Here is a 26,119-nt window from a genome sequence, read left to right as displayed (position 1 = left end):
ATTGCCTTCTCCAGACCTGCCCCTAAAGGCAGCAAAGGAACTGAGCACTGTTCATCCAGCTGTGAGTTCATGTGACCTCACCTCGCTGGTTCACCCTGAAGAGCAGATCCCAAGGCTGACACCTCTCAGCTTGTGCTCTGTGCTCACCTCCTGCAACCACAGTTAGCTGAAACAAGTCCCCAAAGGCACCAGAGGCTGGAAGAAGAATGCTCAGAGGCCGGTCCTTGTCTGTGACTTCCCTGAGTGGGCTCCCTGTGTGGGAAGCCGAAAGACTTCCTGTGGAAGACTTACTGCTTTTTGAAGTCTCTTGGGAGGTGACCAACAAAGGTTTGTACTACCCCTAACCCTGGCCTGTGCTGGGTGCGGAGAACGCAGATTAGGAGCCACAGGGACCCCAGGGACAAGGAACTACAGAGAGTGGGGCGGCACTGGATCTGGACATGCCTGTAGATCTCGTAACCTTTTCTCAACAGGCGATGAAAGCATAAACCTACATATGGGCACAGAGGGGGAGAATTGGAAAGGACAGTGGTGGCTGAATGTACACATTTATGTCAAAATTTTAAATTAATGTCATGACAAAACAGAAATTTAGAAGTTTTTTTTTTGTTGGAGCATTTCCCCCTGGAATAAGAAGAAAATTAAGCAATTCTTTTATTAGAGGAAAAGCTGTATGTGATCAAAGCCAATAAAAAACTTTAGCCCTTTATACTATTCATGATTATATGAAAAATTCAATAAATGCTTCTAAAAATTCAAGATGAGATTGGATTATGTTTTAATTGAAATTGTGCTCTATTAAGAAGGATAAAATTAACCTTTCTCCAATGCTATGCTTATACAGAGAATACAAAATAAGGAAGAAAATAAAATGGGTAAAAACAAAATGCTTTTAAAATGAAGTCAACCTAAATGATTTTCCTGATACAGATATTTATAAGACTGTATAGAAACCAATTCCTGTAGATTGATGTCTTCTAGTTTAAGGATGCTGAGACAGGGGGTTGATGTTCAGTCATGGCTGGCCTGGAACTCACAGAGAGTCAAGTGCTGGGACTAAAGGTGTGTGCCATCACACCTGGCTTAAAACTCTCAATGGAATATTAGCAGGTGAATGGACTTTGAAGGCTGAATTCTCCAAGATCATACAAAATTAGGCAGAGAGATGGGTGGGTGAATGGTACCAATAACCTTTGCAATTTGAAGATGGGAGCTGAGAATGAGGATTCCGTCTCTTCCTTGCCCCTGTTGAGAGTCAGCACAGTGTCAGAGTTAGAATTACATTTGCTGAGGCTGGTGAGATAATTCACCTAGCTAGTCTTGCAAGCCTGAGGACCTGAGTTCCATCCCCAGAACTCATGTGAAAAAGCTGGGTGTGGTGGCACATGCCTATTGTCCCAGGGCTGGAGAAGGGGGGACCAGTGGACCCCAGAAGCTTACTGGCCTGTCAGCCTAGTAGACCTGCTAAGCTCCAGGCAGGTGAGAGACCCTGTTTCAAAAAGCAATGCCCAGAGGAACAGGCCTTTGTTGACCTCTGGCCTCCTGTGTATATACATATGCACTCACACGTGCACCCGCAGGAACATGTACCCACACGTGCACCATGTGCACCATGTGCCCATACACACACACAGAGTTGTATTTGAACTCTGCCCTGGTTTCCACCTCATGGTGGCTGTCCAAAGTTCTCTGGTACACATTTAGGAAATACATAAAGAAGGGTTAGCAGTGGGCTCTTCTGTTTAGAGATGCCCAGATGAAGCTCAAAGAATAGACTCCTCTTCCTCTGTGTTAACGAGGAGGGGCAGAGAGAATCCCACCTTATCACAGAGAAGGGGGGTGTTATATGCACAGCTCTTTCAAAGGCCCCTCTCCAGTCGCTAATTCGTTCTCTCCAGTTTCTGAATAAGGCTGGGGCTCCTGGGAACTGGGCCACGTCTACTACACAGGAGTCCGTGTATCCCTGGAGACAAGGGTTTTCTCTGTAGAGTACGAGGGAATTCAAGGAGGGGGACAGCTGAGGTGAGTTAGTGCTGGGCGTCAGTCCTGAAGAGCCATGCACAGACCCCTGGTGCCAGCAGGGGTCTTCTTTCCATTGAACAAACATGAATGAGGCCTTAGAGATCACTCACGAGAGTTGCAGTTCCATGGGTCCCACATGGCATGCATGCAGATCTCTGGCTCTAGAGAGGTCCCTGGCATATAGAACATGTTCAATTGGTGTTTTTATCTTTAAAAACATTTTTATTTATTTTTGTTTATATGTATGAATGTTTTGCCTGCATGTGCAGAAAAGGCCAGAAGAGGGTGTCTGTCCTCTTGGAACTGGAGTTACAGAAGGCTGTGAGCTGCCCTGTGAGAGCTGCAATTGTACACAGGAAGAGCAGCAAATGTTCTTAACCACTGAGCCATCTCTCAGCCCCTGTTAATTGGCTTAAAAAATGCTATCTACTCATCTTCAGCACATATTTAATTGATCTAATTTTGTTAAGTTCTACTTAGATAGTGATTCGAGCCATCCCTGACAACTTGTTGCTACTGTAGCTTCTTCTAAAAACCTAGCTTGAGGCTGCAGTCCTGTGTAGTTTGTGGCTGTGATGTGAGGCATCTTAGAGTTCATGAACCCAGCCCTCCCCACTTCATAGCTAAAAGGACACATGGGGGCACCCAGTGACTACACAAATGGTAGAGATGGGAAAAACACTTTTGTCGTTTCCAAATCCATATAACAACTAAATATCAAAATGTCCACTGTCTAAGGAAATGTTCTATAGAAGAAAAAACTCTGACTTACTGTCAAATATCAGAGATTTTTTGAATCTTTGGTGAAAACAAAAACAAAAACAAAAGGACTTTAGGATCTCTATATATCAGGTGCTTCATGAATAAAATGAATATACAGCATGCTCTGGCCACCCTACAGTGATCTGTGGTGAACAAGAAATGTATTCATAGTCAAGAAAACAGCACTTTTGAAAAAAATGTTTCTTTTTTATTAAGTTTGTGTGTATGAGTGCTTGCCTGCATGTAGGTCACTGTACCATGTTCACAAAGGGTCCATGGAGGCCAGAAGAAGGCATCTGACTCTCTGTAAATGGGGTTATGGATGGTTGTGGGCGCTGGGAAGTGAACAAGTGGTCTTATCCCCTGAGCCATCTCTCCAGCCCAACAAAAGACATTTGATGGGGGAAAAATAATTCTTCAGTGCCAGGATTTTCCAGTGAATGACACAAATGTGGGAAACACAGCATGTGAAGGAATCACAGTTATCATATACTATGCTCAGGCCTCAAAACAATTATTCCTACTTGTCCACACTAGCCTCAAATGGTTGCTTTTTATTCATTCATCCATTTATTATTACAACTATCCAGTTACCATTTAATAAAAAGCATCAAGTGTCTACTGGGTGTCAGGCAGTGGGAGAACGGACAGACAGTCTTGAACAATGCAGAATCTGTCCAGTCCTCTGAAGTGCACGGGCTTGCAGGAAGATGGTCATGACTGCATTTCGTCATCCAGTGTGATGGGTGTCAGGGCAGAAGAACAAGGTTGTGGACTGTACTGTGTGTCGGTGGTGAGGCTGGAATTCCCAGCCCACTCTAGAGTTAAGGGAAAGCTGTCTAGTGGAGAGACAGCTGTGCTGAGACCTTCGGGCTGAACCACTGTGGGGCAAAGACAAGTGAAGGAGGCAATAGTTCAGAGGGAGTGTTGTGTGTGAGAACCAGACTCCCCAAGACTCACGGTGTGCAGACCAAGATGCATAGTATGTCCTGTTTACAGACCTGAGGGGAAAAAAGCAGGAGTCTGTGGAGAGATGAGAGACTGGCCAGGACTAGACTGTGGAACTCCTGACAAATTATAACCTCATGGAGATAAACCTAAGATCCACCAATGACAGAAAATGTGCAATGTTTGTCATCCTGAGTCTGGTCAGTTTTCCTCACGATAATCTCCAACTTTATCAGATTACATCATTTGTCCTTCACTTCTAATGCATTTTTTCATGAATTAAATTTGTTCTTTAATAGTTCTGTACATGTATATTCTGTTTGCTCTCATCCACCCACCATCTTCCCCTGTCCCTGCAGGTCCCACATTCATGCCTTTTCTTGTTTTGCCACCACTGATTTTAACCAAGATTGTCTGTGTTTGGAAATGTCCACTGGGGACTGATTGCTAGGTTTGGTACACAGCTGTAAGGGTTGATTTTTAAGACAGGCTCTCAGTGGCTGGATGAGGCTAGACTGTCTGGCTAGGGAGCCCAAAGCTTCTGCCTGTGCACCTCTCCTGGGAGGATCGTGAGTCTGTGCCAACACCCTGCATATTGGTGCAGGTGAGGACCTCATAATCACATAGCAAACTCTTTACTGACTGGGCCTTCTCCCCAGCCTAATGTAAGACTTTTCCTGAGAAGAGGACCTGGTATTTTTATCAGATTTCCAGATGGCTCAGAGATTGATGTAGGAACAGCAGCTTATTTGAGAAATGTCTATTTAGATCTGCTGCTCACCATATGGTGGTGATGATTCACTATTCAACTATATTAATTAAATTGACATTAAGTCTTTAGGAGACTAAGAATCAGCAAACCGCATCTTGTACAAACCTCCACTTACTCCATCGACTGCTTCTTTTGCTGGTTGCTGTGAGCTTAGTTGTTTGCTGTGCTCTGAGGGTCTCACCCACAACATCCTGGTCTGTTCCACTGTTCTGAAGACTGTCCTCTGTGTTTCCTTCCAGTGGTTTCATATCTCAGTTTAAGTACTGAATTAAGTTTGGATTGAGTTTTGTGGTGAATGGTCTAGTTCCATTGCTGTGCTCACAGACATCTAAATTTGCCAAAATCATTCACTGACGTAACAGCCTTTTCCCATTGTGTGTTCTTTACATCCTTGTCAGAGGATGCAGCTGTGTGGTTGGATTTCTAGGCTTGTTATTCTATTCCATTGGTGCCCCTGTCTTTTGTTTTATTTACTTATTTATTTTGTTTTACTTTGTTTTGTTTTTCAAGACAGCCACATGTGTGAACGTGTCTGTAGAGACTAGAAGAGGCTGTCTGGGCCTCTGGGGCTGTAGTTACAGGTGATTGTGGGCAACTTGATGTGGGTGCTGGGAATCAAACTTGGGTCCTCTGGAAGAGCAGCCAGTGCTCTTAACTGTTGAGCTGTCTCTCCAGACCCTGGCTTTATTGTTTTTTCTCAAGTTTACTTTGGCTATTGAAGATCTTTGTACTTCCACATGAATTTTGGAATGGTGTTTTCTATTTCTATGATAAATATGCACTTATGCACACATATATACATACAATCATACACACACATATATATACTCACACACATATACACATACACATGTGTATACATTCTCACACATATACTCACACACATATACTCATACACATGCACACATACTTACACATTCACACTCCTCCACACAAACATAGAAGTTTAACAGGGACAGGAAGATGGCTCAGGAGATAAATGTGCCTGCAACTAAACTCAGCGACCTGAGTTCAATCCTTGGGACCCACAAGGTAGAAGGAGAGAACCAACATATGCAATTTTTTCTCTGACCTTCGTACATGTGCTGTGACACACATACCCCCCTTGTACATAAAAATAATAATGTAATTAAAAATTTTTTAAGAAAGCTAACTCCCAAAATATCTCATTTAGCTCCTGTTTTCCATGTGGGTTTCCGAGACCACAACATAAAACATTCCATCATCATATCTTCTGAAACCCAATGCTATTAATCTCTTCATGAAAGTGCTCATTTCCCCCTGTATCTATCTCCCCTTCATGACTTCTAAAGGCCTATCAATTCATTGCTCCATGTGGGTCTTGAGTTATGATCTTTCTCTGCTGCCTGGAGGTTGTGGAGTCAGACTGAGTTGGAATCCCAACTCAACCAACTCCATGTGTTGACAGACTCATCACAAAGTCTCTCTGTGCCTCGGTTTACTCATGTGTGAAATAAACACAGGGTTATCCCTATAGTGTTCTGTGAAACCTATGAGAAACACATCAAGTGACTTAGAATAGGCCCAGAATTGAACTCTTCAAAATATCTTAAATCTTGCTCTTCAAAAAAGTTAAGTGAAATGCTATTTTAAATAGTACAGTAATAAGTAGTAATTCATCTCTTGTATTACCAAGTGGAATAATAATGGAAAGTTTTCTCCTTCACAGTTGGGGGCATCTATACTGTGATTCAGACCAAGGCCAAAACAACAGCAGATGAATGGGGAGAAAACTACTTTCTAATAGGTCCGTATTTTGAGCATAATATGAAGACTCAAGTAGAAAAGTGTGAGCCCATCAATGATGCTGTCAGAAGAGCCATGGACGCCATGAATAAACATGGCTGCCAGGTAAAAGATTCTAATTGTCCTTTCCCTCTGCATCTCTCAATGAACAGTTGTCAGGAAGCAGATCACACACACCTTCCAGCAACTCACAAGAAAAGACCATCCACCTAGCTAGGGAAGAAGAGCAGGTTTACAAGAAAGACAATGGTTGTTCTTATACAGAGTGCATTTGAGGCACCTTGTGAAAGCTGAGATTCTCTAACAGGACAATGAGTGGGAGCCCCAGGAAGATTGACAATTGAGACAGTCTTAAAAAGTTGTACATAAACTGTGGCCGGAGTCACAGGCGTTGGTGACATTATTCAATAGCAGTTTACTGACTAAGAGTAAGCTTTGGCCCAAACTGTTTCTACAGTAGTTCCCTTTCTCTTGCTGCGATAGGGCTGGGGATGTAGTTCAATGTTAGAGTACTTGGCTAGCATGCATGAGGCCATGAGGCCTTACAACTGCACAAAGTAAAATAATATATTTTGTTGCTGTGATACCCTGACAAGAAGGAAGTTAGGGAAGAAACATCTGTAATGCCAGTACCAGGGGATCCAACAGCCTTTTCTGACCTCCTTGAGAACCAGGCATACATACAGCACACAGACATACATTCAGGTGGAATTCCCAGACTAGCCACATGGTGGCGAACGCCTGTCCTCCCAGCACTTCATAGTCTAAAGTGGAAGGATCCCAGATTGGAAACCAGACTGGATTACATAACAAGATGCTTCTCACATATGATATTAAACCCAGTATCTATGAACTCAGAGTCACAAGAAGGTAATAAGGGACAAAAAAGCAGAAATTACATGATCCAGACACCTGACTTTCAAATTACCTCACTTAATGAGAACAGAATTTGGAGATGACACACAGATGAATGGGCACTCCCTCCAGCTTCAAGCTCAAACATCAGATGTTATCACTGCTCTTTTGTGTGTAATTTGATGTGCCAATCACACTTTTTGTCATGGTGACAAGTACCTGAGAAACAATCCACAGGAGAAAAATATCTATTTGGGTTCACGATTTTAGTCTGTGCTTAGCTGGCTTTTGGGATTTAGTGAGATGGAACATTGTAGTGATGGGAATATGGGTTAGCGGTTGCTCAGCTCATAGTAGACACAAGCAAAGAGGAACAAGCAAGGGTTACAGATGGATAGAATACCTTTCAAATGCCCCATATTCCTATAGCTACTTAGTTGTGAATTCATGAATGAATTCATCCGTTGAGTCAGTTAGCACCTGTATGGTCCAAAAGCTAAAAGTTTTCTAAAGATCTAAAACAAGAAACTGATGAAAACTTTACTATTTTTATGTAACCTAGCATTAGATAGCCAGAGTAATAAGACTAGAGACAGAAAGAAAGAGCACCTAAATTGAAAAGAAAAAGCCAAATTATCACTATTTTCAGATGGTATGGATCTTATATATAGAAAACTAAAAAAAAAAAACCCACCAACTTCCAAAGACTTTTAACATATGAGCTTTTGTGGAATATTATTTTAACTATGTAAGGATATGTTACATTAGTTTATGCTGCAGAATATTACTTTAATTGTGTAAAGGTGTGTTACATTTGTTTACACTGCATCTGTTTAATGATATAAGGATGTGTGTTTAATTATGTAAAGATATGTCACATCTGTTTCATCCTAAGGCATCTGATTGGTCTAATAAAGAGCTGAATGGTGAATAGCTAGGAAGAGAAAGGATAGGTAGGGCTAGCAGGCAGAGAGAATAAACAGGAGGAGAAATCTATGCTTGAAAAGAAAAAAAAGAGAACGAAGATAGAATGAGGGACATACCTGGGGCAAGAAGTCAGGCAGACGCCAGTCAGCCAGACATAGAGAAGCAGTGAAAGGAAGAGGTGCAGAAGTAAGAAAGGCAATGAGACCTGAGGAAAAGTAGACAAAGACAAACAGGTTAATTTAAATTAAAAGAGCTATCCAGAAACGTGCCCAAGCTAGACTGAGCATTCAAAACTAATAATAAGTCTCTGTGTCATAATTTAGAAGCTGGTTGGTGGCACAAAAGAAAGAGTCTGATACATGAGCTTTATCTTCGGGAAAACATTTCACATTAACACTTGGTCTGCCATTATTCTTTGTCTTAGTTTCCTTGTTGTGGCTGTGATAAAGTTCTCTGACAAGAGTAAGGGAGAATGGACATATTTGATTTGCAATTATAGAGGGATATAGTCTATCACGCAGGGTAGATGTGGCAGCAGACAGGACAGGCTATAAAAATTCAAGGCCCTCCTTTAGTGAGGCTCCACCTCCTAAAAGTTCCACAACCTTCCCAAACAGTACAACCAGCTGGGGCCCCGTGTTCAAACAAATGACCCTGTAGAGGACAGTTCACGTTCAGATCACAACCCTCTCCAAATCATGTTTGCATCTTCTAAGCCCAAATACACGTTCTTCTCTTATGTTGTACTTAAAAGACAATGGCCATGTCTTCTTTCCATATCAGGTGTATTTTGGAAGATGGCTGATAGAAGGCAGTCCCTACGTGGTGCTCTTTGACATAGGCTCTTCAGCATGGAACCTGGACAGGTGGAAGGGTGACTTCTGGGAAGCATGTGGTGTTGGCATCCCTCACCACGACCGAGAAGCCAACGACATGCTTATATTTGGGTCTTTAACTGCCTGGTTCTTAAAAGAGGTACAGTTTGCTGTCTAATGACAGGACAGAGGGCAGCCTACTGAGGATCCAGCAATGACCTAAGAACTTGGAGATAATGCTTCTATTGATTGCCGTAATGCATTTCTAAAGGGATTGCAAGGAAATACTTACCCATTCCTCAATTATGTGCCGACCTTTGCAACAGAGTAGTAATATTTATTACTATTTATCTCAGGTAAAATTTAAATGAAATTGTGTATATAAAACATCTAGCTATATTGCCTGCGTATATAGATGATATGCAAACTTTATGTATAAAAGAGATATAAGTCATGAAAAATACATATAAATTCTAGACATCAGGAAAGACTTGAAACATTTTGTCTATGTATGAGTGCATGTGCACTTACAGTGACTTCTTGATATTTCCATTCACTAAGGGCTGAAGTGGCCTCAGCAGCTACCCAGGAGCATTAGCAGCAGATTAATCCAGAGGTACACAGAGTAAGAACACTGGAAGCCAGTTTGTTAAATGAGCCCAGCCTCTATTCTCTTTCCTTCTCAAAGTACAGTAGTAGGATCTCTGTGCATACTTCTCTTCAGATGGTTATACCTCATCTTCCAGATGGTTATACCTAACACAAAAATCAGATCTTAAGGAAGGAGACCCCTAGTGAGGAGGGAAGCTAAGGGCATAGTATGGTGATGGTGCTCCCCTTAACAGCTCTGTGTGATGAGTCCACGAAGGGCTGACTGGAGAAGGTGGACAGGCAGCTTCTTAATGGTAGTAGATGGGAAGACAAGTTAGTGATTTGGAAAAAGTCTGCCATAATGACAGATATGCAGTCCTGCGGCATCAGTAAGTGCCACCAACTCTTCCTCTACAGTCTTCCTACCTGAGCCATAGCCCCAAGTTAGAGACCAGCCAACATTGTGTATGTGGTGTGCATGTGTTTGGTGTAGGGGTGTAGGTGTGTGTGTGTGTGTGTGTGTGTGTGTGTGTGTGTGTGTGTGTGTATTTGGTGTGGAGGGAATATTTATGTGTGCGTATATGTGGTGTATGTGGTAAATATGTGTTTGGTGAAGGGTGTATTTATGTGGGAAGGTATATGCGCTGTGTGTGTGTGTTTGGTGTGGGGGAGTATTTGTGTGTTGTATTTGTTGGGTGTATGTGATGTGCACATGCTTACTGTGAAGGTATATTTGTGAGTGTTTAGTGTGGTAGTGTGTTTGTGTGTGTGGTGTGCACATGTTTGGAGAAATACTTACATGCAGAGATTTGATTTGTGTGTGGTATATTTTTGAAAGAAGCTCATGTGAGCAGACTCTGGATTCCCTTGATTTCTTCAAAGGCATTACTTCTGTTATTGAGTTACTTACTCAATGAATATTACTATCTAGTGCATGTTTATTCATTATTAATAGTATAACTGATATTTATTATTTATTAATACTATTTGTACTTACTCTGTGGATACAAAAATAAATCTGACCCATTACTAAAAGGAAAGATTAAACATAAAAACATATGGACTTGACCAACGAGTCAGTGAATCCTACTTCCTCTTGCTAAGTCCACATGCTTCTTGTTTAGACCCCTTTAAGAAGGATACAATATATACACTTCACATCTGTCCTTCTGCTGTGGGCAACACTCAGGACCAAGCATCACCAATCACATTTCTAAAGGCTTTTCTCCTGATGCAGGTGACAGATCATGCAGACAGTAAACATGTCATTGCCCAATTCCATGAATGGCAGGCTGGAACTGGTCTAGTCCTTTCTCGTGCCAGGAAACTCCCCATCGCCACAATATTTACAACCCATGCCACACTACTTGGGCGGTATCTCTGTGCAGCAAATATTGACTTCTACAACCAGCTTGACAAGGTAAACCACCCACCAGCCCCACTTGTCCCTTTCTTTCAGCTCACTGAAGTCCAAGGATGAAAGATATTGATCTCCACATTTCAGCTAACAATCACATGGCAGCAATGCCCTTTCAGCTAATCAAAATTCATGAAGCAGTTTCCCCTGGGTGAGGGAGGTAGAGAGAGTTTAACTTTGCTCAGAGTGCAGTGGAGTAGAGAGCCTGAGTTATGCTCCCTCTCTGAAGACATAGATCCAGATGGGCATAATAGGAGGGAGACACTGTACTGCCAGGCATAAGATCTTGTTCCTCCCCAGATTCAAGGTCTGATGATTGGCAGGTCGATAACTGGGATTTTAGGTAGACCCCTAACCTGAGCCTTATCTCTTTATCTTCCACATGTTTTATTTATTGGAAAACACTTCAGGCAAATGCCTCAGCATTTCTGGAATTCTGAAGTGCACAGGTGATGTGCTTACAGGGCCAGTGAGCAGATGTCACCGGACATGGTGGTGGGCACCTGATGGCTTATGCTTGCTCGTTTTACAGATTGCCCAATTCTGTGACCTCAGATCACTCAGTTTTTATCTTTTTTCAATTTTCAGTTAAATTGGCATGATAAAGGTATCTTCTAAATTTTAATTTTATTTATATGTCTGTGTGAGTGTATGCCACATGTGTGCAAGTGCCCTTGGAGGCCAAAAGAGGACATCAAATCGTCTGGAGCTGGAGTTACACGTTGTGAACTGCTCAAGCGAGTAGCTGGGAATTGAACTCAGGTCCTCTGCAAGAGCAGCACGTTCCTTTAACCATTGAGCTGTCTCTAAAGCCTCAAAGCATCTCTTATACTATAAAGTCAGAAAGATTATCAACAGCACACATTTGATGGCCATAAACTAAAACAATGTGTATTTGATATCTATTTTACTTATCAGTTTAGGGCTTAAAGGTTTGGTTTCACTATTGGGAAAATTAGGAAGTTGAAAACTTAAGTTTTTAAAAACTTACCCAGAATTAAAAGATCTGGGATCCTATGAATCAGAATGTGTGTATCCATGGATGAACATTCGTGAATTATAATCAGTAGCCTGGGAAGTTGATGCTGCTCTCTGGAATACATTTGGAATGCAAGAAAGAGCCTGAATGCCTCTAACAGAGCAGACAGTGGTGCTAATGAGAACAGTCCTACAAAAAGGTCAGCCCAAGCTGAGACCCAGGCTTCCAATAAGTCAACAAGGGATTCAGAATGTCAGGGGACCAAGGAGACCTGCAAACAATGTATGGTAACATTCAACTAATGAGGACAAATCAGGGACCTGTGGTGAGCGCTCCAGCAGTGTGTGCTGAGAAGGTCAGGCCCAGATCCTACAGCGACCCATAGAATCCTTCACCTCAGAGTGCTTTGTAGTCTTATAGATCAACAATCAATACGATCAAATCATGTATAATGAGTAGTCCTATTTAAGAACAAACACATTATAATACAGAGATAAATTACAAGTCTTTTGATTAAATAATTACAACATTATGCTTTCAAATGATGACTACATATCTCAAGTATGTTTAGATATACAATATGTGTTTCAAGCCCATCATTCTAGTGAGTGGTTCTGCCAGCCACTAGTGGATAACAAGTAGTCAAAAATTAAACTTTAAGATATATTCATAAACATTTTTTTACAGCAGGAGATCCCGAGCTCACACTAGATTTAGATTTAGGCAATATATAAACATATCAAATTATACTTCTCAGATAAGACATTTAATAGAAATGTGACCCTGGGCAAGTTTCCTGACCCTGAAAGATTCAGTTTCCCCTTCTATATAATGAAGACAGAACATATGAGTTTTTTGAGGATTAAGCAGACAGTGAACAGCAGAGCTGAACACCGTGTTGGAGGCAACCCATGATGCTGTATATAAATTTATCTTATTTTAAGACAGTGCCAGTGTTGCAGGAAGCTTTGTGAGAGATGATACTGAGCAAGGGAAATGGAAGAAGTCCAGTTGTTTAAAGGTTCATTCACTGAGGATTTGGTTTCTGGGTTTTTTGTTTTGTTTTGTTTGTTTTTAGCTAAAATATCCAGAATGCAAGTACACAATCTTATAGAAATATTATATTAAAAATGATATCAAGAGAGATGCACCCACAATCTAACATACTATCTATTTGAAGTGAAATTAACTTGGAGTATATAACCAAGAAAAAAAATCGCTCAACTTTTCTCTCTCAGCAAATTAAATAGGATAATAATTATCCAAACTTTGATTGTCAAGTTTAGTGTCAGCTTTGTTTCATTTTTTAAATTTTATTTTATCAGTATAAGTGTTTTGCCTACATGTATCATAGGAGGCCAGTTGGGAGATTGGCTCCCACATTTTACCCCAGGGTACACTTGAGGAGTGAGGGATAAGAGATTTAGATAGAAGGATAGAGGGGAGAGAGACAGATAGAAACACAGGATAGGCTTGGGAGGGCCTGGATCCTTACCCACCGGTCCCTTCTGTCTCTTCTAAAGGGCTATTATTTATAGGAATGCCAAGGGGTGGAACAAAAGACCTCCCTCCTAGCTCAGCCAAGTGTAGACCCTTCCAGTCACCTAGAAACCAGGCACAAGGTCAAGCAATCCTCTAATGCAGCTCTGCTGGGTAAAGCAAGCTCAGATCTCACAAGGAAACCTTTGTGGACTTCCACAATGTATATCCATGTACCATGTGTGTGCCTAGTGCTTTCTGAAGCCAGAAGAGTGCATTAGGTCCCCTGGAATAGGAATTACAGATGGTTGTGGGTCGCCATGTGGGTGCTAGGAGTCAAACCTGGATCCTCTGCAAGAACAGTCAATGCTCTTAACCACTGAGCCGTTCTCCAGCCCCAGCACCCTGTTTTTTTTTTTTTAACCTTTTTTTTATTTTATGGGCCCAGCACGCTTCTGCTGCATGACTCTTCTACACTGCCGTTTTTTATTTTATGATTCATTGTTTATGGTAAAATATGCAATCCTTGGAGGCTAGAATTATCTTTATACTTACAAACTGTGGAATAAGAAAACATGCAACAAAATGTCAAAATTTTATAGGGGATGAAATAGCAGTCTGGACGACATGAAGCTATCAGTACTTTTAAAAATACCAATTTTATACTTTGGCAAGTGGCTTGATACTCCTTTGATGAGGTTATTATAACTTCAATCAGCTCTGAGGAAGAACCACTTATGAACTAAGGATTTTGTTTTGCTTGTGAAGAGGATTGCACAAGGAACATGTGTTTGTCTTTCACAGTTCGACGTAGATAAAGAGGCGGGGGAGAGACAGATTTATCACCGCTACTGCATGGAACGGGCCTCTGTGCACTGTGCGCATGTGTTCACCACCGTGTCAGAAATCACAGCCATCGAGGCAGAGCACATGCTGAAGCGGAAGCCTGGTAATTATGGAGCCTGGGTTCGCCGCCTCCTAACACCCGCAGCAGCCTTGCTTAATTAACTCTGAGACCTTGCCTCCAGTTCCTTTGCTTTCAGAGACCTCTGGGTGTCTGGAGGAGGGTCTTCAATAAGTGAGTACGTTTTGTCAAACAACAAAACAGGCGAAAAAACGACAAAGACAGAACAGTGGCAGCGTGGCGGCCTGTGCTCTGTTCTTCCCAAATGTTCCCTTGGATTTGGGGTTCTCTCGGACTCCGTCTTAATTAGGGCTTCAATTGCTGATAAACAGCACGACCAAAAGCAACTTGGGGAGGAAAGGGTTTGTTTCAGCTTGTCGCTGATCACAGTCTATCTGTCATTAAGGGAAGTGAAGGCAGGAACTGAAGCAGAAACGGAGGAACAGAAACCATGAAGGAACGCTGCTTGCTGGCTTGCTTTTCCTGGCTTGCTCAGTCCGCTTTCTGATACCACCCAGGACCATCTGCAGAGGTGGCACCGCCCAGAGTGGGCTGGGCCTTCTCACATCCATCACTGATCAAGAAAATGGACTGCAGGCTTGCCTTTAGACCCATCTCACAGAGGCATTTTCTCAATTACGATTCCCTCTTCCCAGATATGCTAGTAAATTGACAAAACCCAATCAGTGCAGACTCATTCTTACACTCGTGGTTCCCAGAGGAGCTTGGCCAGCAATGTCCTTATTTTTCTCCTGATCTTCCTGTTTCTCTCTGCCCACAGTGCCCCTCTCTGAGCTTGCACACATGCTTTGCTTTTCCCTGTTCCAAAGTGAAGTTTTCGTTTGTGGGGCTGCCCTATCAAAGGGTTGCATGCTGCCGTTTTTTTCTCCCACCTCCAAATACCTCGGAAAAGTCAACCACAGCAGCCACTTCCCTTTACCCACTGAGCCTCGCGTGTTTGCCCTCTCACACTAACTCAAAATTGTTGTTTTAAGAAACAACCAAGTTCAGGGTTCTATCTGTCTGTCTGTCTATCTGTCTATTACATCCTTCTGACATTAAAGGTGACAAAGAATGTGTATTACCTCTCAGGAACAAGCCCCCATTTTTTATTTTGCTTTTCCAGATGTAGTAACTCCCAATGGCTTGAATGTTAAGAAGTTTTCTGCAGTGCATGAATTTCAAAATCTCCATGCCATGTACAAGGCCAGAATCCAGGATTTTGTTCGAGGTCATTTCTATGGGTATGTTTTTCTTGATTAAAAAAAAAAAAAAACCGGGGCGGGGGGCTGCAGAGATGGCTCAGTGTTTACGAACACACACTCCTCTTGCAGAAGACCAGAGCTGTGTTCCAAGCACCGTATCAGATGGCTCATAACCACTTGTAACTTTAGCATGGGGAGGGGTTCTGACACCTTCATCTCGCCTTCAAGGGCATTTATAGACACACACACACACACACACACACACACACACACATACACACACACACATACACACACACACACATACACATACACACACACACACACATACACACACACACATACACACACACACACACACATACACACACACACACACTCATACACACACACACACACACACATCTTTTTCAAGATGTTCCTACGCATTATAGCAAGTGCTTCTCTTTCCCCAGCCCCCTTCTGCTTGAATAGACTTCCTGCTGTGGAATTTGTTGCTCTTGTTCTATTTTATTAGAAATTGCTTTATTTTGTTTCAGTCATTTGGATTTTGATCTTGAAAAGACTTTATTCCTCTTCATTGCTGGGAGGTATGAATTCTCAAACAAAGGAGCTGACATCTTCTTGGAATCCTTATCCAGGCTCAACTTCCTCCTAAGGGTAAGAAAGCTCTGGGCTGAGGCGCAAGGCCTTTCTGCTGTGGGATGTGAAGAAGCTAGTTTTCAAGAGGAAATTTGACTTTGAAATCTTAAAATGATAACCTTGGGTAGATGAGATGGATCAGCCAGTGGAGGTACTGGCTATAGGTCTGATTTCCATGCCAGGACCTACATGATGGAAATAGGGAAAGACTCTGGAAACTGTGCAGCTGTGCTCTTCACATACACACACACACACACACACACACACACACACACACGCACACGCACATGCACACGCACGCACACGCACACATACACACGCACACACACGCACACGCACGCACGCACGCACGACACAGATACAGCAAAGTCAAGCAAACTGAAAACCATATATCATTTATTAGAAACCAGATGTAAAACCGTGGTGGCACACGTCTTTAATCCCAGAATTCAAGAGGCAGCAAGATCACTGAGTTTCAGGCCAGCTTGGTCTACAGAGTGAGATCGAGGCTAGCTAGGGCTACACAAAGAAACCCTGTCTTGAAAAATAAAAAAGAAAGAAAGAAAGAAAGAAAGAAAGAAAGAAAGAAAGAAAGAAAGAAAGAAAGAAAGAAAGAAAGAAAGAAAGAAACCAAACCAGATGTAGCCCATGAATGATGATACAATGTCCTGATGGTCACCCTTGGCATCACACCTAGCAATCCAAATCCAGACAGCTCTAGCTGTCTGCATGTGAAACAGTCAAGTGTCCCAGCACTAGTCTTCCACAGAACAGGACAGATCTTAAAAACTCATTCCTCTGCCCCTTTATCATCTATACCAGCTCTCCAAGTTGACAGATCTCCAACTGTCCATCTCTGAAGTGTTCCATCACCCAGAAACATGAAGAGGGTTCTACTCCCCATAGTGTATCACCTTTGCTCAGGATCAGCCTTACAAAGAGGTTCCCTGTGAAATCAGCAGAGAAGCACAGGCAGGGGAGACAGCTATAGAAAATGGCTTCATGTCCTGTTAACTAAAGTGAGTGGTTTATATTCCAATCCTATCACACTAAAATACAGAACAAATGACACAGTGTAAAAGTTGAGTGCTACTGAGACACAGAGACCTCAGGAGTCATGGACATGACTCAGTGCTTGAATGCACGTGCTTCTCTTTCAGAGCTGGGTTCCCAGCACTCACATAGCAGCTCACAATCTCCTGTAACTCCAGTTCTGGGGCATCCAATGCCCTCTTCTGACCTCCTCAGGCTCCGTGCTCGCGTGCACACACCCACACATGTATACACTTAGTTTAAAACAAAAAAAGATACTGAGACGATCTAGATTTTCTTGAGTTCTGTATTATTGTCTCCAAGTTTTTCTGGAATATAGTTCTTTTTTTTCCTCTGTTAGCAAAAATATTATACCAAATATGCAGAAAGATTTCCCAAAACTGCAATATAAGAAACTTATTAGTAATAATAATACCATCTGCAAAAATAGATTAAAGTGAAAACAATTATTCTGGTTTTAATCTTTGTTCATATTTCCAGGAATATATCCATAAAGCATGCTTTGTAAATATGCTTATAACTGTATCAAACATGTTTTATGTTTAGGGTCATTATTAAAAAATCAACCCATACAGTCATTAAATGTTCACTTTATTTGTAGATGTGAAGTAAATAAAAACTTACTGTTATTAAGTTAGAGAGAAAAGATAATTATAATACTTAGAGAAATTAAAATATACACTATGTAGCTTCTTTGATAGTGAATTAGCTGCCACTGCAGTGAACTTCATGTCCCATGACTTGTGTAGATTTCCTGAATGGACTGTGAGGTTTCAGAGGGAAGAGGCCACACAATTGATGGAAAGATGTCCCAAACTCAGGACACAGTTCTATCATTTAGATCATAAGGACATCCATGTGCTCATAGTTTTAACTTGAATTTAGGCTTTTACTCCAAAGCTGCTTGATATATGTCATTTCCCCGTGAGAGATGTGAGGCCTAAGGCATTTGTGGAAGAGAACAAGAAAACAGATTTCAGAGGTTTAAAAAAAATCAGTTTAAATATTAGCTTTGTTCCTAATAGGCTATAGGCACTCAGATTAAATATTTTACATACCGTGCTTCCTTATCATCAGTAGAATGAAATGAATCACATGTACTGTGGATGGCGGTTATAAGGGTGGATGGAAGTCAATTGTGTATTTAAAGTGTCCCAGCACAGTATCTGCTACATCAAAAGTGTGAAGCACATGCTTGCTCCCTTCCTTTACATTTTGGCCTAAAAGTCAAAATGCATCATATGGACCATCTAGACATGTAACAGAAACACGTAAAAAAAAAATCCATTTGTACAAATCAGTAAATTAGAAAGCGTTAGAAAAATGAGAAATAAATCCTCATTAAATTTTGAACTTTTAAAGGAATTTTTATTTTTATTTTTTAAATCAGGTCCCTTGTGTTCTTTAGCCACAGGAAAACACAATGACATGAGTAGCTATTATCTATGTTAATGGCCAATGGTGTGGAAATACTCATTGCTGACAAATCCTGATGGGAAGTCAGGTTTCACAGCTCAGCATTCTTTCTCTCCTGTGACACGTGAAAACACTGTTTTCCAGGCTTAAGGTCCCCGTACCAGATGCTTTTTGGTCTTTGTTAGGTGACGCTACTGTGTTTTCTAACCCTTCTCAGATGCACAAGAGTAACGTCACTGTGGTGGTGTTTTTCATCATGCCTGCCAAGACAAACAATTTCAACGTGGAAACCCTGAAGGGCCAGGCAGTGCGGAAGCAGCTGTGGTAACCTCACGTTTGTCAGCCTGCTCAGACAACACGTGAAGGGAGTTTTGCCTAAGTGTGTGACCTCCGAGCTGTGTCCCTGAACTTTGTTTCTTTGACGTAGCATAAATACTGTGTGGTTCTCTTCTCCTGGAGCTAACTGCTGCATGAGACTGTGCAATGTCTGTAACATGGTGGGCGGTACTCAAAAACATCCAAACAAACAACCACAGAATGAGCGCGTATCGATACATGGGTTTTAAAGATGGGTTGGATATATTTTACAGGGAAAACTTAAAGTGTATACCAAAGCAAGGAGTTGAATATAATGACTCCTTCTACACTCAGCCCAGATCAGTTATTGAATATTTATTTCACTAACATGCTCTGTCTATACCTCCATTCACTGACCCTCTCCACTCTCAACCATTCCCCAGTTACCCCAAGCAAAAAAGAATTCCAGCTTTCTGTGTTGTTCAAATGCCTTGTGGCCTTAGTCCTGGATTTTTTTTCAACCAAGCTAAATTAGACAGTGGGGAAATAATAGGAGAGGGCATATTAAAAAATACTTGTCACTTCAAGGAACGCTGATGAGACAACAGCACCTTCACAACAGATGATGTCTTAGTTACCTTTCTATTGCTGTGACAAAGCACCACAGCCAAGGCAACTTATAAAGGAAAGTTTTAATTCAGTGTTCACAAGTGCATTACAGTCCATGAACGTCATGGTGAGGAGCGTGGCAGCAGGCAGGCATGGTGATGGAGCAGTAGCTGACAGCTTACATCTTGATCCACAAGCACGAGGTGGAGAGAGCTCACTCAAAATGCATGGGCATTTTGACACCTCAGAGTCCACCCCCAGTGACACACCTCCTCTAACAAGGCCACACTTTCTAATCCTTCCCAAAGAGTCCCACCAGCTAGGGACTAAGCAAATATTTGAGCCTCTGAAAGCCATTCTCATTCAAATGCCCAAAGATGACTATGAAAAGTTATGATTGCATCTGAATTAGAAATCTGTCTGTGTCAAACAGGGACACCGTGCATTCTATGAAGGAAAAGTTTGGAAAGAAACTCTACGATGGGTTATTGAGGTAAGTGCTTAGAACAGCTTACACACTAACATTTAGGTCTTCACCATTCACACATCACAATTTAGTCACTTTTCACGAATTTTGTCCCAACATAATGGAGTGTGTACCTTTGCAGGTGTCCTGTGAGCACTAGCATTTTACCTTTCATTTGACAATATCAGTAAACAGCTTGCAAGTAGCAGACCATGTGTGCTTATATATTCAGTGGGTAGTCATTAATACATCAGTCTGAGGCTGAAGGAGCTTTTGAGTTCAAATATATATTGACTTAATGTAGTAAATAAATAATAAATATTCATATATTAAATTTGTGTTAACATCTTAGTAAATAACAATATTACAATAAATGAACTGTCAATTAGAAAACACTTAACTAGTGCCAGCTGTTTTTATTTTTAACACTGTTTTCGTCACAGAGGAGAAATTCCCGACATGAATAGTATCTTGGATCGAGATGACATAACAATTATGAAGAGAGCCATTTTTTCAACTCAGGTAAGAAAAATTTAAAAGTACCTACCACCTCTCATGATCATTAAAATCAACCCAGGCAGTATTTTCTTCATTCATATGAAGGAATTTGCTAAATTAGGAAATTTCAAATCTGAGAGTTGGAAAAATATTCTCTTTTCATTCCATTTATGTTTGTAGCTGTGGAACAGGGCATGGGAAAGTCATGTGGAGGGGCATGTGGAAGTCATGTGGAAGGGCATGTGGAAGTCACGTGGAAGTTGTGTGGAGGGGCATGTGGAAGTCATGTGGAAGTCATGTAGAGGGGCATGTGAAAGTCATGTTGAGGGGCATGTGGAAGTCATGTGGAAGTCAGAGGACTACTTGAAGGAGTTAGAATCTTTCCACCATGTGGGTCCCAGAGATGGAGCTCAGATCACCAGGCTTGGCAACAAGAACCTTTTTTTTTTTTTTTTTTTTTTTTTTGGTTTTTCGAGACAGGGTTTCTCTGTGTAGCTTTGCGCCTTTTCCTGGAACTCACTTGGTAACCCAGGCTGGCCTGGAACTCACAGAGATCCACCTAGCTCTGCCTCCCGAGTGCTGGGATTAAAGGCATGTGCCACCACCGCCCGGTGGCAGCAAGAACCTTTAACCACTGAGCCATTTTACCCACCCAGAAACATACTCTTAAATAGTTACTTGAATGATTTTGTATGTGCTTTTATGAATTGTTTTTAAGGGATTTTTTTCTTAGAAATCTCACAAGGTCTGTCTTTGAACCCATTTACAGAATTTCTTTTGAACCAATATACTAAGATGAAAAAACTATGGCCATTATAACAAAAAAAAAAACCTTGTGAAAATCTCCAAAAGTGCAGGATCCCCACCATGTTAGAGAAAATGCCAATGCTTCTCAGCTGAACAGAATTGTTATGTTAAAATGTAATATAGTGTACTAGACATGCATGGGCATCCTGTTAATAATGTGGTTTGCTAGACAATTGCAGTGAATCAAGTTCATCTTGGATGAAGATCCCAAAGTTCCTGCACATGCTAGAAAAATCCAGAAGCAGTTATGAAATCCAGGCCTTTCATACAGTAGCTGCATGGGGGTGGGGTGAGGGGAATGGAAGCTTTCTGTTCACAGTCTGTGAAGAAAGTTCTGGAATATGGTGATATTTTATTTGTACTGAAATGTGATTTTATTTGTATGTTAATAAGTAAAGTTGCCTGGGGGTCAGAGCTAATAGTAAGCCATAGCAGAGCTGGGCATTTGTGGTGCACGCCTTTAATCCCAGCACTTGGTAAGCAGAGCTAGGTAGATCTCTGTGTGGTCAAGGATACAGCCAGCATTGGAGACACACGCCTTTAATCTCAATACCAACCATAGAAGACCTGGAGGTCTGTACAGACAGGCAGTGACGAGGCAGTCATGTGGTTGGGTTTACAACCAATGAGAAGGCAGAACAGAAAGTCTATATAAAGACAAACACACAGGAAGTAGGTCTCTCTTGGCTGAAGCAGGAAGGGTAAGGCTCTTAGCTCTGACCTCTTGGGCTTTTATTTTTACATTGGCTCTGTGTTTCTTATTTAATAAGATGGTTACTTCTACACTGGAACTTTTCTCTTCCCCTGCAGTACACAAAGCTTAGTCATCAAAACCAGCGTCATCTTAGAGGACTGAATACAGAGAGCGTGCATGAGATGTCAGTGGCCTTTTGCAGAAATGAGTCACACTTATTTATGCTTCTCACCACCGACATTTTCTTCCTCCTGTTCCCTCAGAGACAGTCTTTGCCTCCTGTGACCACTCACAACATGATTGATGACTCCACGGATCCCATCCTCAGCACCATTAGACGGATTGGACTTTTCAACAATCGTGCAGACAGAGTCAAGGTGGAACTAATTGGTTTGTTATAAACTGCTTCAAAATTGTACAGAATAAGCCAAGGCAAAGACTCAGTTGGTAAAATGTTTGCCATGTAAGCATTATAACCTGAGGTCACCCTGCAGCACCCTGGTACAAGCTGGGCACACGCTTGTAAATCCAGTGCCCAGGAAGCCAGTCCAGCCTAATTGGTGAGCTCGAGGCCAAAGACAGACCCTGCCTCAAAAAGTAACATGGAAACTCCTTAAAAACAGCACCAAGGTTGAGCTCTGGCCTCTACACACGTGTGCACACAAATGCAGGAACATTAAGACACACATGCACCCACTAGAACTCATATCCCCATGCCCACATGCACATATACCAACAAAAGAATTACATAGACTATACTTTGGAGGGAATTTGTTACAAGCTCTTCATTGTTTTAACATCTTCTGGAAAAAATATTTAAGAAATTCTAAAAAAATGGATTCTGCTTCTTGTTTTAGGTAATTACTCTTAGACATTAGTTAAGTCTGAGTTTTAATCCTAACATTTGTTTTAATCGCATAATGTTACCAGTAGGCACAAGGAAATTACCTACTTTTTAATGATCAAAATATATTCTAAAACTTACTTTAGGAAAGGACTCTGATAAGAGGTATGTTTTTAAGTGTTTTTTTTTCTTTATGCATTTTATTTTAAAATTATATTGATTCATTTATTTATTTTTTGTTGGGGTAGAGGACGAAAAGTGCCATATCATTCATGAAAGGGTCAGAGGACAACTTGTGGGAGTCAGTTCTCTCCTTCCATCTTTGGTTCCTGGGGATCAAACTCAGGTTGTCAGGCTTAGTGACACACACCTGTACCTGATGAGCACCTCATGAGCCCTGCACGTGTGTTTATTATAACAAATTCTTTTCATATGGAGTGATGTTTTTATTACTGTTTATGTGCATGGGTGTTTTGCCTGCATGTATGGCTGTGCACCATGTATATGCCTGGTACCCAAGAAGGCCAGAAGAGGGCATCAGATATTCTGACTGGAACTGCAGATGGTTATGGGTCACCATGTGGGTACTGAAATTCTAACCCCGTTCCTCTGGTGAAGCAATTAGGGCTCTTAGCCATTGACCCACCTCTCCATCCCCCATCTGGTTTCTGTATGGGTTCTTCTGCACACTTGTGCAGCCAGCCATTTAGTATTCCTCCATCTTCCCAGTCTTGTGTATACACTCTAATAGGCTTTAGTTCTGGAGCCATTTTCCAATTTCATTTGCTGGGTGTCTCATCCAGACACCACCTCCTTTCTGTAACACCCTCACTGGCACAAACCATTTGCTAGAACTGAGTCTCAGTTGGTACGTTGCTATCCCTCCAGATCTGTCCTTCATATTGGGGCTCATCTTGGCTTCATTCATTCTGAGTTTGGACAAGTGAATAATGATGTATATTTATCATTATAGTATGACATATAAAGCCTTGATGTCCTAAACACTCTTTGTGCTCTATATGTGCACCACTGAATAGTGGTTTGTTAACTCCTGACAATTCTGTCTTTTCCGAATATCATATAGTTATGATATTTTACATATAAGTAGGTATTTATGATTTGATTTATTGGTTATTGAACACCAGCACACCACTGCACACAGATATGTGTGGCATTTTTATCTGCGTCAAGTGTGATTTTTGAGCAGAGGCATGAATAGTACCTTTACAGGACACTCCAGTTGTTGTGTGGACTACAAAGCCTTGTGGAATAAATGCAAGTGTGGTAGGTGCTGACTGCCTCTATGTGAGAAGGGATAGCATGAACTAATCTGGACAGGACTGTTCTAATATCTTGCCTCCCCTGAGGTCTGTTTCCCTTAGATAACTCATGTGTAGATTCATCCTCTCTTTCTTGCTCAAGTTGAGAACAAACTGACTAATAAGACAGGGATCAGTAGTTGAGAGAACCAAATATAACTTTCAGTGGGGAACAAGGCTGGAGCAGGCTTGAGGGACTAGTTTAGTGTGAAAACACAAAATGTACGTGCTAACTCTCTACCCTGTGACCCAAGATTTGGAGATAAAGGGCAACGTTAAGCATGCAGAGTGGAGACTTTGAGCTACAGAGTGGAGGAAAGAAAAGGAGAGTCTAAGTTCTTTATAACTTATCTTTCCCTCTATCCCTGAGTATAAAACACATGGATCCTCTAGGATTGAAATAAAGTGTAGAGGGATTTTTTGTTTGTTTTATTTTCTTCATTAGAATTTTCTCTTTTAGGTGATTTTACATCCAGAATTTCTGTCCTCCACCAGCCCCCTACTACCCATGGATTATGAAGAGTTTGTCCGGGGTTGTCACCTTGGGGTGTTTCCATCATACTATGAACCCTGGGGTTACACTCCAGGTATGTGATATGTGTAGATTACAGACAGATTCTGATTTGGTTGCAAGTTATTTCAAGTGTGTGTATGTAATGTTGAAGTTGATGGGAAATCTCTACTGAGGCTTGTTTTCTCAGTTACTTAAAAAATGATGTGGGTTGGATCCATTCAGGCATCAGTTTTATGCTTTGCCGAGCCTAACCTAAGAACAGAGACAAAACCTATGTGACTGTGCTACAGTGGGGTTTGCTGCCTCCTGAGTGGGTCAAGCCCATTGCCTCATTGTATTCCAAAGAGGAAGATAATGTTTTATGAGGATTGTATTATACTCTTAGGTTATCTCTGTAGATCTCATTAATGTGAAATAGAAACTAAATAGTCAGAGCTAATACAAAAATTGTTAGTCTTCCAATACAGTTCTTTAAAAGCTATTTCAGAAGGATGCAGTTAATTTTTTTAAATTTTAATTGGATTTTGTAAAACAAAAGTTGGCCCTGAAAACACGGATTAAGAAAGCATTGTGTTTAGTGGTGGGTAAGGTATTGTAGCTAATGTCATGGTATATTCAGAAACTCTGCTAACTCTGTTTATTTATTTTTTTTTTTGGATAGTGAATTCTCAGATCCACTATTTATTATTTTCTCTTCTGGTCCCTAAGTGGTATGGTTACCAGTAGCAACAAGACTGATGAATTTGCATTTGTACTGAAGCATCTTAAAAAAAGAGAAACGGGTTAGATGTGTAGCTCAGTGGTAGAACATGTGCTTAGAATCTACAAGGCCGTCCCTCCAGTTCCCAGCACCACTAACTAAATATTAAATAAAAGGCAAACAGTTTGCCTGCATTCCAGCATAAAGGATAGGAATAGCTTTCCTATGTCTTGTTGGTAACAAGAAATACCCTTTCTGATTTAGGTAAATTCCATTTATTTTAAAATGAAATGCTAATTTGTTGTTGTTGTTGCATTTATTTTAAAATGAAATGCTAATTTGTTGTTGTTGTTGTTGTTGTTGTTGTTGTTGTTGTTGTTGACCTACAGCTCAAGGGACAGCAGAGACCAGGTAAAGAGGAAGTATTAGGTTGGATTATTAAAGAGAAGAACTTTCATAATGTCTATATATTTAAAATTTTTTCATGTGTACAGTTGTTTTGGCTACATGCATGTATGTGCATACCATATGTATGGAATGCCTTCAGGGGCCAGAGAGGATATCAGATCTCCTGGAACTGGAGTTATAGATGATTGTGAGCCACGATGTGGGTGCTGGGAACTGATCCCAGGTCCTCTGTAATAGCAGCATGTGCTCTTAACCACTGAGCCATCTCTCCAGCCCCTATGTCTATATTTTCATTCTAGAATTTAAATACAGTATCTAGAATTCTATGAGGAGAGAATACTGTAGCTCTTGGAACATGAGCAGTATAAGGACTCTGCAGCTGTTACTGTTCTGATCTATTGTTTCAATT

General features: G+C 41.2%; 1 protein-coding gene across 1 annotated transcript in view; it reads left to right on the top strand.

Annotated features, from left to right (window-relative positions):
* The first annotated feature begins 206 nt into the window (after nucleotides 1–206).
* Nucleotides 207–26,119, top strand: part of Gys2 (glycogen synthase 2) — a 35,365-nt gene continuing 9,452 nt past the window's right edge. The window contains exons 1-12 of the mRNA XM_059256993.1: nucleotides 207–327; nucleotides 6,195–6,376; nucleotides 8,837–9,028; nucleotides 10,697–10,879; nucleotides 14,139–14,283; nucleotides 15,365–15,482; nucleotides 15,983–16,103; nucleotides 18,772–18,878; nucleotides 19,894–19,953; nucleotides 20,370–20,448; nucleotides 22,189–22,302; nucleotides 24,549–24,675. Coding sequence (XP_059112976.1) covers nucleotides 207–327; nucleotides 6,195–6,376; nucleotides 8,837–9,028; nucleotides 10,697–10,879; nucleotides 14,139–14,283; nucleotides 15,365–15,482; nucleotides 15,983–16,103; nucleotides 18,772–18,878; nucleotides 19,894–19,953; nucleotides 20,370–20,448; nucleotides 22,189–22,302; nucleotides 24,549–24,675 — 1,549 coding nt within the window. The remainder of the gene's footprint in view (nucleotides 328–6,194; nucleotides 6,377–8,836; nucleotides 9,029–10,696; nucleotides 10,880–14,138; nucleotides 14,284–15,364; nucleotides 15,483–15,982; nucleotides 16,104–18,771; nucleotides 18,879–19,893; nucleotides 19,954–20,369; nucleotides 20,449–22,188; nucleotides 22,303–24,548; nucleotides 24,676–26,119) is intronic.

Source organism: Peromyscus eremicus, chromosome 3 (genome assembly GCF_949786415.1).
Source record: "Peromyscus eremicus chromosome 3, PerEre_H2_v1, whole genome shotgun sequence".
Classification (NCBI taxonomy): domain Eukaryota; kingdom Metazoa; phylum Chordata; class Mammalia; order Rodentia; family Cricetidae; genus Peromyscus; species Peromyscus eremicus.
This window is presented reverse-complemented; position numbering and strand designations above follow the sequence as displayed.